The sequence below is a fragment of the Stegodyphus dumicola genome, chromosome 2 (assembly GCF_044657685.1).
Source record: "Stegodyphus dumicola isolate Sdum_Otavi_A_Nest chromosome 2, ASM4465768v1".
Lineage (NCBI taxonomy): Eukaryota > Metazoa > Arthropoda > Arachnida > Araneae > Eresidae > Stegodyphus > Stegodyphus dumicola.
In genome coordinates, this window is record NC_140769.1 from 221,895,507 (window position 1) to 221,907,934 (window position 12,428).

The following is a 12,428-nucleotide window of genomic DNA, read 5'->3' on the forward strand; positions in this document are numbered from 1 at the left end:
ATCCTAAGAAAATTAACCTTGAGTGGCATTTTAAAGTGTTGCATAAAGTGCATTTTAAAGTTTGATTCAAAGTATCCTGAACTATCTGAACTTTGAAGAAATAAAATTTTATCATTAAAGTGATCGATTTCAAAGCAACAATATACTTTTACTAAACTGTTGGAAACATCAAGGGCATCAGATAGGATTTCGTATATTCTTTGTGCTAAGGAAAAAATAAAAAAGAACCATATGCAGGTGGAGCAATAATAAACAAAGCAGCGTTGGAATCTGCAGACATTCTGTTTTTAGATTTTAAAAATAAAAAAGAAATTGTTTCAGCCATAAACACCATGCAATTGTCAGCTAGAACCGTTACAAGGAAAATTAAAATAATTGTAGGTCACTTAAGAATCCAGTTGATAAAAATATGAACAAATGTACATTTTTTTCCCTTACAAGTGGACGAATCGAAAGCCATAACAGATACAGCATGATTGGTGATAAGTGTCAAGTTGGCCTTTGAGGATTTTACCATAAAAGAAGAGTTTCTAAAAATCCTACCACTTAAAGAACACACAAGGGCAAAGGCTTTATTTTATGCAATAAAAATGTTTTTGATTGATGTTAAAATACCTATTCAGAAATTATCTTCAATAGCAACTGACGGTTCACAAGGATAGAAAAGACTATTGGATTCATTTCGTTATGCCAACAAGATCCTTTTTTCCAAAATCTATTGCATATCACTACACCAGCAATCACTGTGGGCCAAAATCGGGGAATTCCAAGATGCAGTTGCTATTGTTACTAAAATAATCAATTCTGTAATGAAGACAAGTGGAGTGCAATATAGACTATTTAAACAGTTTTTGGAAAATGACAAAGATATATAATTTACCAATTTTCTTTTGAGCACTGAGGTTCATTGGCTGAGAAAGGGAAACATACTTGAGTGATTTATCAATTTATTACCACTAGTAAAAATGTTTCTAACATCCCAAGGGAAAAAATTATGAAAAGCTGGAAGACAAAACTTGTTAACATTTTTTTTTTTTTTTTTTACCAATTTAACAATGAAAGTTAATGAACTAAATTTGAAATTACATGGCAGGAATAATCAGATTGCTGATGTGATCAATGATATCAGTAGCTTCAAGTCAATGTTAGAATTGTATAGGCCTCATCTCTTCAGAATAGTTTAATTTCCCTAATACCAAAAAATTGTCTGAAAGAGTATGGTATTAATACAGACTCATGTCTTCAAATTACAGCTGTAGTGCAAATTGAACTTGATTCTAGATTTGTTGATTTTGTGACTTTAGAGCTTGTTTTAAAATTCTTTATGAACCCTTTTAATATTACTGATGCCAAAAACACGGCTACAGCAATTTTTAACTATTTTCATTTTAAACAATATAAAAGACATAGAAATAGTAAGCTTGCAAAATGCTGGTTTTTTTTTTTTTTTTTTTTTTTTTTTTTATCTTATGAAACTAATGAAATACTTTGAAGCTTAGTAAACAGAAAACAAGATCCTATTTTAAAGTCTTGTGTGGTGAAGATTAATTTTTATTGCTCAGATACATGATTATGAGACATTGTTTCTGAATATGACTTACTTGAAGTCAAAGTATCCTACCAAACTTACTGATTCATACTTCAATAATTGTTTAAGAATGTGCAATTGAAATTATCAATTATAATACATTAGCAGATGAATTACAAACACAAATTTCGCATTGGCATTAAAAATAATAATAATAATTTAAAGAGTATAAATTGACATTAAAAAAATTATTTAAAGAGTATACCGTATTTGCCAGTGTATAAGATGCACTTTTTTTTCTTTGAAAATAGGTCTGTAAAACGGGATGCATCTTTTCCACTGACTCTGCGTCTTATATGTCGATATTCAGTTTTTGATTACATTCATTTCTGGAAATTTCGTCTATTCGGATTTATGTGATCTTTTATTGTTTTCATGCGAAGTGTCAGAATATTACAGTTAATTAGAGTTCAGTAAATGTGAATGCTGTCATTGACGATCACAGCTGAGTTTGTTTATACTTTCCAGTTTTTGTGAATTACATTTAAGTGTGTGAAATTTCAAGTGCTCTTCATTTAGCTCTGTAGATGAGTGACTGGGTTTTGACGAAGAAGATTAAAAGGGGTTCTCTCCCAGATAGATTGAGTATTTGCAGAAAGGATTACTTTGTATTTGTATTACGTTATTTGTTATTCAGTTCAATAAAGTTATATCTTTTAAACAAAACTATTTTGCAATGTGAAGTTTGATGTATAATGATAAAATTTGAATGGGCGATGCTTACTAAGAATTTTAAATTTTATTTTGGGCCCTCAGTGACCAAAAGGTTGCTAACCCCCAACTTAGTTTATCAACATCAAAACATTTTTCTTAATTGATGTTCCATTGCTGAGTTTTGTTCCAAGTATTTTTATCTTCAATTTGTGTATGAACCTGGAGCATGATATAAAACTAAAATGAATGTTCTTGGTCAATTTTTGCCTTGTGAAGGTAAAATGTTTTGCATTTTAGTTTTTAGAATGAGTATAAACTTTTATTAAATTTAACTGTAGACTGTAGAAAAAGTTAGATTTCTTAAATTTTACAAAATTGGGTTTTCAAATATAAAAATACCCAAACTAAGGCGTCCTTTCCACGGAACCATGCTTTCGTCAATTACTATATTTTTACCGGGTTTTACTGCATCTTTGAATGTACGAAGAATTTTATCAACTACATTTCAGAGTTTATGTAACCGATCCTCGGTTCTAGCCGTTTCATTATCGGAAAAGTGCAAGTATTTCAATATTGCTAAGAATCAATAGCGTTTCATTGCCTTACGTGCATTCACATACATCCCTTTTTTGGACCAATACAATTGAAGTTTGGGTACCTGCACTACACCCATAATAAACAAGATACCAATTCACTTTTTGTAATGGAGTTCCATGCTTGTTGACGTTGTCTCCTGCCATATGCCACATTTGGATAATTTAAAACATTTTTGTGAGCGGAAGTATCAGGCTAAATGAAAGTATAGGCCTAAGTGGAAGTTTAGGTCAGCAGTTGTGAAAGTAAAAGGTGCATAAGGACTTTTATAGATGCATGCATATTAAGCTCCATTATTATCTACAAAATGCTGTATAGCTAATACTTCCTTAACACATTGATGCCGGCTCGGATATTTGTTATATTCCAGATACGGTTTGTGGTTCCGTGCGGCTGCGTGCCACCAAATTATACTGTTTAATGCTTGCACCCTAATACCAACTAATTAATTCAAATAAACCGAATTCCCAAAATTCTCATATGGCCCACGCGTGGTCTGGCCTGCTGATAGGACCCACGATGGCCAGTCGCATGAATTGGGAAAAACCGTAATTCGTTTTTAATGGCCATAAGCCCGGTCAATAGGCAAACGATGCATATGTTCAATGTCATACTAGGAAAAAGAAATAGTCATGCATTTGTCGTAAATTATGTTGAGTGCAAGCGGTGATTTCATCGAACCTACAACTGACGTTTCCAGGTGGCCAGGCACTTGAGGCCCCAATAGTATTTGGTTTCCTGTATTTATTGTACCAATAGTATTTAGTTTTACTAAGTTTAGAGTTGATGGCAAGAGAGAGAGAGTACTGTTAGTGTGCAAGTATTCTGTCTGAGGTGCAAGGTCAGTAGTGTTCTGACATAACGAATCATCTGAGCACACATTTCTTCCGGTAAGTGTTACGGTAGTAAAAAGTTTCTTTTCTTCTAAAAAGGCGATTAACATTTTTCATTTTTAATTTTTGCCCATCTAAATATTAGATACTGGGAATATGGAATTCAGTTATTAGTCTGATGAATCCGTATCTGGAATCATACGAAAGAGACAAAGAAATAGAATACTTTCATCATCATCATACATGGCAACTGATAGAAATACCACGAAGGAAGAAGTTTGGTCGTCTGATGTATTTGACCAAGATGATGACGCAGAATGGCGGAAAATAGTAGAAAAATCTGCATCAGAGGAAGATCTACTGATCGAAGAGACCGGACTGCGACGATCCTGTTGCATTATATAAATTATTCTTCATGGACAAGATATTGGAGATCATCGTTGAAGAGACCAATAGGTTCGCTGAACAGGGCATAGTGAATGTGGCATATGGCAGGAGACAACATCAACAAGCATGGAACTCCGTTACAAAAAGGGAATTGATATCTTGTTTATTATGGGTGTAGTGCAGGTACCCAAAATTCAATTGTATTGGTCCAAAAAGGGGATGTATGTGAATGCGCGTATACAGAAGGCAATGAAACGCTATTGATTCTTAGCAATATTGAAATACTTGCACTTTTCCGATAATGAAACGGCTAGAATCGAGGATCGGTTACATAAACACTGAAATGTAGTTGATAAAATTCTTCATACATTCAAAGATGCACTAAAACCCGGTAAAAATATAGTAATTGACGAAAGCATGGTTCCGTGGAAAGGACGCCTTAGTTTTTGTCAATATATACCAGGTAAGCAGCACAAGTACGGAATAAAATTGTACAAACTCGGCGTTCCAGGCGGATATACATAAAATATGCAAATTTATTCCAGAAAAAATTAAACGAGAATTGTAAAAACACATTTTCATGATGTAGTCATGAAATTGATAGGAGATCTATTATTCAAGGGCCGAATTTTATTTACCAACAGTTTTTATACAAGTATTCCTTTAGCTGAAGATCTTCTCACTAAAAGAACATATATTTGTGGTATAGTCAAAATGAATAGAAAATTTCTACTGCCAACAGACAAAGCAAAAACAGAAATGGGGCGACATTATATCTCTTGAAAACCGGAACGGCGTGAAATTTTTAAAGTAGACCGACAAAAGACCCGTGTGCATGTTAATCACTTCGAGATCTCGCAATTCTGCCATTATTCATGGAAAAGATGATAAATTAAAACCAGATACCATTTTTTTCTTGCAATAGTACTAAAAAGTGAGTTGATATATCTAATCAAATGTGTTCTTATTATAAATGTTTACGGAAAATGGTAAAATGGTATCAAAAATTTGTCATGGAACTAATATGCAGGACATCTTTAGTAAATTCATGGTACATCCACAAAAAGTGGAGAACCAAGTGTAACCAAATTTTAAAATTTAGAGAAAAAATTATTGATTATCTATTGAAGAATGTTGAGAATCCACCCCCACCCCCCAGTGAAGAATTAATACAGTCAAAGTCTTTAATCCGGACGTCCATAATCCAGACCTCAAAGCTATGCGTATAATACGTTTACTCATGCGCATTTAATGTATAATGGACGGTATAAGCTAAGCTAAAATTATCTAATTATCTATTTCAGTTAATGTTGCATATTGCGTTGTTCCTTAATCTTCTAATTGGATCCAGCTTATTATTTTTTGCAGACTGTTAGAGCAGTTTTATAAAAATAAGCTTGAACTTTCGATTATGTCAAAAAGAATTTCTGATTCTGGAACTGCCAAAGGATTTACAAAGCGAAAGCATTTTTCGATGTCCATCAAACAAAAAGTGGAAAAAAAAAATGGATAAAGGCATATTCTTTGTGTCTCTAACCATTCCAAAATCTGTTTATCAGTTTCACGCTGCTCTGAAGGGGGGGGACATTGCGGCACTCAGTGAACTGGAAGTTTATCTGTCAGCACTATCCTTATCTTCAGGGCAGATGTTTTTATTTTATTCGGCTTATAATTCCTTACTAAATGTAGTATTTCATCTCGATATACTCCATCCTTGATATGATATAAATCAATTTCCTCGCCATTATAAATATCACAAATACACATCAAATAGTTTTCTGGTTGCAATTTTCTAATTTCGACTATACGTAATGTATGCTTTACGCATGCGTGCATTGAAAGAAATGTTTAATAAAGTAAACAAATAAATATTAAGCTTTTTTTTTGTAAATTTTTATACCCTTTAGATCATAATTGCTCTTTATTTCATAAATTATGGTTTCATATTTTTAATTTTATAATTTCTGCATGCCATCTTACATGATTTAAACTGATGATCTATAATCCGGAATCGCCGAAGTCCCAACGAGTTCGGATTAAAGACTTTTGACTGTAGTAAGTAGAAGGAAAAAAACATTTTTTAAGTTTGCACCAAGGATCCGCAAGGAAGATGAGAAAAAGATGTAAAGAGTGTTACAAACGCTTAACAAATTTAAAAGGTACACAGTACGCCACAAACAAAATTAAAAAAGTAATGCCCTTTTGTAGCAGTTGTCCGGATAAGCCTGTACTTTGTTTAAAATGTTTTAAAAAATTCCATCGGTAACATAAGTAGTTATATTTTGTTATATTTAATGTATTGATTAAATTAGAAGTTATGTATTTTGTGTTAAATGTTTGATTATAAGGTAGAAATGTTAAATCAATAAATTACATTTTGTACTACGTATTTTTTTATATACAAAATGTGGCCCATCAGTGATGCATGCCGCCCCACGGAACAATCTAGCATGGGCCACCAGTGGGTCATGCCGGTGCCAATGTGTTAAAAAATATTTGAAAGCTTAGACCAGTGGTTCCCGAACTTTTTTGAATTTAGAGTTCATTTTAGGTGCTAGTGCCATATTGCAACCTCAGATTGTTAGGATCATGCATTTTATAATATGTTTGAACCCCTGTATTGCAGCTTTTCAGCAAGCTTGCAACCCAGAAAAAATTTTTAGCAACCCCTAGTTTAAAGATCACTGCTCTAGATTATTACAAAACCTCAAGTACTTTAATTATTTAAATTATTTTTCTATTTAAAATGCATCATTTTTCATATTTTTAGCATGATGCATGAAAGAAGGATTTTAGTCACATCTAAGAAATTAAGTAGGCTCAGTGCCTGCGTTCAAGCTGCAAATGCTTTAATATATCCGATGCATTGGTATGATATATTTTTTATTATTGTTTTATTATGTTTCAAAGTTTAATGAATATTTGTAGAAATTCATTTGTAATGCATAATATTGTTCTTTTAACTCTGATATTTATTCTCATTAAGTACATCAAAAAATATTTCAAATAAGTTTTTGTTAATTTACTTTTTAAGGAGGGATTAAAATTTTTCCCCTCGTAAAAAGTCAGAAATTCAGTATTCATAAGCAAAAATTATAATCAGAGAAATGTTGAAATACTTTTGTTTGTTTTTATTTTATTTTAGGCAGCATATTTTCATTCCAGTTCTTCCAAAACATCTAACAGATTATTTAAGGTATATTTTCAAGTATTACATTTGTTATTGCGTTGTTTGAAATTTCGGTACTTACGGAAAATCCCGTTGACCACAAGAGACTGCGCCAACCCCCTCCCCCCAAAAAAACCTGTTTACTAAATACAAGAAAAAAAGTTTTATTCTTATTTTTTTTTTCGAATTTATTATATTGTCATTTATTTATATTTAATTTTTCATTAAAAATTTCTATTATTAGTCCAAAGGGGCTTTGTGAAGGACTATTGTTTTCGTTTTGCGTTGAATCACTATAAATGTCAGTTTCACTTTTCAAACTGTTGCCGCCAAATGTTAGAGTCCTGCATTATGTTTGAAAAATTAAATAATGAAAAATCTGCATAAATGCATGTATATTTCTCGCATTGTGATAAAACTACATAGAGCAATCGAATTGTGAATGATGTAATCCTCTTATGAGTATGGGCATGTGGAAGATCACATTTGAAATTTGGAATTTGTTTTATGATCAATTTCATATTTTGTAAAACTTTAACGAATTTTTGAGTAACAAACTCAACGATTTAAAAGCGAGCAATGGCAACACTCTATGGGGGAACCTTTTTATTTCCAGCTCGTGGAACTACGTATTGAAATCCTAAAGATATGCTCATTTTAAAATTATTTTGCGACATTGCTATTGAACTAAATTTTATGGCTTAAGTTCAAAGAATGTGACATTTAATAAATAAAGGTAACACACAAAACCTTAAAAAAACACCCCTTTGGACGTAATTTAAAATCCAAAGCCTTTCAGATTTTTTTTAAGAATTGCATTTATTATCTTTTTTTTAAATTTATTATCGCTTCTCAGTTTTTAAATAAAGCACCATTTCATGGCCATTAACACATTTTTTTAGGCCAGTAAGATTCCATAGCTTTGGAAATATTCAACAGCATGCTCTTCTGTAGTTGTCAGGTCCCAAATTTTAATCTTTTTTTTTTTCCCAAAAAAATGTGTGATAGAGGCGGGGAAAGGAGTGTACTCAATAATAACTAGCACGTGTAATCAATGTTACACCAAACCCAGCGGGTTTGAAGAAGATTTTTTTTTTTTTTTTTTTTTTTTCATTTTGGGTGAAAAATCACGTAGTTTGCCACCTTTTCTTTAATAGGCAAAAATGGGATGAACGGTTTTTTTTTATCGATGGGATTTTCCGTAAGTACTGAAATTTCTCAGGAATTTTATTGGAGAAATATTTATGTATGCATACGTACATATTTTTTGTGTAAATTAAAAACGATTTTCACATTTAGTTATTTGAAGATTTTAATATCAAGAAGCTATTTTAAAATATTACATTAGATCGTCCTATTTTTCTGTAGAAAATAACATTTCAGTAATAACATAATACTGCTTGATTTAAAGTTGAATATTTACTTGTATTAATTTTTTGCGTATATACATATACAAGTATTTATAAATACATATATATAACAGAATTGATGTTTATAAATAATAAGTAGCATATGTAATAAATCATTCATTATATTTTTTTAGTTAGAAAAACATTTTTATTATTATTATTGTTAAAAACTAAATTAAATATAGCTCATCTGAATAGTAATTAAATATTATATTGCCAGCTGTATCTTTTAAAAATATTTATTTTGAGTTGAATTCTGTATTTTAAAAAAATTTCAAAATGTATTGTGTAAAAATGTGTGTTTTGCTTTATTTTTAGTGCCCCTATGCCATTTTTGATTGGTATTCCTTCAGCAACATTGTCGGTATGATAATATTAGTATTCTTGTTGTGTTAGTTATAATTTTTCATATTATTACTTGAATTAAAATGTTCAGATTTATCTTATTAAGATTTTCTTATGGTTTGGATTAAATTACTTTTTATTGCAAAATATGTAACAGTGATTTGCTTATGGATATGATGCGTTCATGGATTACTATGAGAGAAGACTTACTTTCAATGATTCATTAGCCATATTAAATATTTTGACATATAGAATGTCAGGCAGCTGAGTTTTATTGTATTCCAAATAGAAATATAAGTTATATCCAAGAAAAGTAACATCACTGTTTCTTCCAACTACAGTACACTTGTAAACTGGCTAAATAATGCAGAAGATGGATTAATAAAATGCATTTGATAACTGACAGTTGAAAATGTATTTGACTAACTGAAGTATGCTGCCACTAAATAAACTGAATGTTTAGGAGCTCCTAAATATTAGGTTGGAGTGTATACCAACCTAATATTTGGGACATCTTTTAAGGCAGTGCAGAATTTTAGAAAAAAGATTCCATTAGTATGTGGCAGTATTCTGTAGATTGAGCACTGTACTTTCTGCAGAATGATCTAGAATTTTGTCATATTTAGAAATGTAAAACTCCTTTACCCTACAAACATGTTGCTTGACATCCCAGATGTTCCCAGTGGAGCTGAAATCTGGTGACTTTAGTACCGTGACAAAACATTGGGCTCAGACAAGTGTTTCTGTAACTTGCCTTTGCTTCTAAAAGAACGGGAACCTTAATTAATTAATCAGTATTTAAAAATAAAATCTTTGCAGCAATTTGCAAAGGATGTGTTTTTTTAAATCCTATTTACATAATTTTCCAGTTTACTTAGTTTATATATATTAAGTATTTCTGGATTATCTGATAGGAAAAGAAATCGTGAAAATTAATGAAATAGTTAAGTAAAATTATAAATGTCCTTTGTTATGAAAAGATTCATTCAACTTCAAGAATTGTCTAATACAGGGTTTCTTAAACTGGGGGTTGCAGGATCTGCAACAGGGAGCTGCCAAAAATTTTAGCAGTTTGATATTTCTTTAACTTATTATAACAATTTTACAATTAGCAAATATTTTTAAACATTGTATTTGAAAATACTAGATAAAGATAACTCAATACAGGCAAAGAAAAAAACAAAAGCGTTATGACACATTCTTTTTATAATATAAACATTCATTTTCCTTGCTTTGCACATGGTGCTGTCATTTTGTCTGTTATTTATTTAAAACTTTCACATTGTTCTATGTCTTAAAATTAAAAATTAAAGTTGATGACCTAAAACTGCAATAGTATTACAGTGCAAGTGAAAAAACTGACAGTTTCATTCACGTGTGTGTTGGATTTCCGCAATACTTATGGGGTCCCACAAAATTTTTGTAAATATTATGGAGTCCTGGGGGTTGCGAAAAAATTTCAGTGGTAAAAAGGGGTCGGGACTGAAAAAAAGTTTAAGAAACTCTGGTCTATTAAAAGGAAATCATTCACTAAAGGTAATATTTGGGCAAAAAATAAAATGTGAACCACTTTCATAAAAATACAATAAATAAAAAGCAAAAATTGGAACAATTATTGCTATTAATTGGAAATTGTCTTTTCATGGAAAACAGATCAGTTTCCAATTAAACCACAATAATTAATAGAAGTGAATGTGTTTCATTGTCTTAAAATGGAAGAAATAATCATAGAAACCAAATATCATATCTGGAAAAGAAAACAAAAAGAAATCAAAAATGTCAAAAAAAAAGTATATCATAACTTAAATCAAGGAAAAAACTTAATTAAAGATTTAAATATTAAAGCAGAAGAAGACTATTCCCGGACACATTCGCTGTTTCACATAATTAAAATAATTTCAAACAGTAGTTTCAAAAACAACTAGCCAATTAAGAAACAAAATAAAATATAAAAAGAAATATGAAAGTAATAAGAAATAATAATAAACCTAAATTTTCTTATTTTATAAAAATAAAATTGTAACATCTTTATAAGAATAAAAGAATCTTTTATATCAACAAAAATAATACATTATATTTGGAAGATGGCCAAAAATGAATTAAATTTAATGTACATGTTTGCTAAATTTAAGTGGACAGCATAATGGGAGCGTAGTTCGATGCTAACTGTATTGGAACTCTATTATGGTTTGCTGTAACTTGAAAGAAAGAGTGGTGTTAAAGAAATGTAGGTGTAAAATAGCAACTTGTTGGAAGCTGTTTTAGGAAGGTGAGAAAAACCTAGTATAGGGGTGTATGGGTTACCATAAATGTTGGTAAGAAAAATCTTGCTTAAGCTAAATTGCCTTCAAACAGTAACAAACAAATTAAAATAATTTATTTCTGGGTAGAGATGTGAAAACTAAAAATAGATATAGAAAAACAAAATATTCACTGGTATTGGACTTCAAAGAATTCTTAAAAAAGGAAATTGGCCCATTTAGTTAATAAAAGTAAAGAGGCTCAAATAGAAACTAGTATATTACATCATTTACAATAGTTACAAATATAATTGCAGAAACTTACAAATCTTTTAACTGATAGTCATCCAACATTATCTGCCAAGATGTTTAAGGATAATATTATCATATACCTACCAGTAAAGAGACTACACAGAATACTCAGTGCCTGCTTTTTTTAAACAAAAATTAATAAATTTACTGGGCACCTGATTATTTGTTAGAATCTTAGTAAGCAGTAGAATTTCATCTTGAATATTAAATGTATGTGTACACGTTTTCTTAATTTGATGTATTTGGCTAATCAGTGTTATTAAACACTTTTTTGGATATGTTAGAAGTCCAATTAATTAATTTATTACTAGTAAAACTATAACTAGGAGTTTTATAAAAGGGGTAAAATTTGAGTATAATATACTATTTGAAGACCTACATCATTGGTTCTCAACAGGGGTTGTGGGTAGATGCTTAGGTACAGTGAACTTGTTGTGGGTATGTTTTGAGCAGTTTTGGGTGAGACGAATTTGTATTCCAAGTATGGTGACTTTGAAGAACTCGATGCTATGGTTTTCTCCGATCCCAACCAGCACAATGCATGTGTTGAGCGACCTTTCAGTATGTTTGATTTACCCCATGTTTCTTCTGTTGCTTTCCGTTCGCTTCATTTCTGTTTTTATCCCTCAGTTTCGATTTGCATTCATTGTTTATTTTTCCAGTCGGCTAGGTAATTGTGCTTATTAGTTCTTTATCATGGTCATGAATTATTAATTTTGAGAAACAATTATCTTTCTATCATCATATTTTGCTGCTGCCAATGATGTCAGTTTATAAAAAGTGTCGTCAATACAGTTCTACGTATTTGAGGTTCAAATTTATTCCTTCACCATTGAACATGCAACTACCCACCTGTTTACTTTGTAACCAAGTGTTATTTCATGAGGCAGTGAAACC

The 12,428-nt window shown here is 30.9% G+C and overlaps 1 protein-coding gene across 3 annotated transcripts in view; it reads left to right on the forward strand.

Annotated features, from left to right (window-relative positions):
• Positions 1-12,428, forward strand: part of LOC118205495 (DENN domain-containing protein 1A-like) — a 117,575-nt gene that overhangs the window by 36,835 nt on the left and 68,312 nt on the right. For all 3 annotated transcript variants that reach the window (XM_085811799.1, XM_085811801.1, XM_085811800.1), the window contains exons 10-12: positions 6,827-6,925; positions 7,202-7,252; positions 8,953-8,998. In XM_085811799.1, coding sequence (XP_085667925.1) covers positions 6,827-6,925; positions 7,202-7,252; positions 8,953-8,998 — 196 coding nt within the window. The remainder of the gene's footprint in view (positions 1-6,826; positions 6,926-7,201; positions 7,253-8,952; positions 8,999-12,428) is intronic.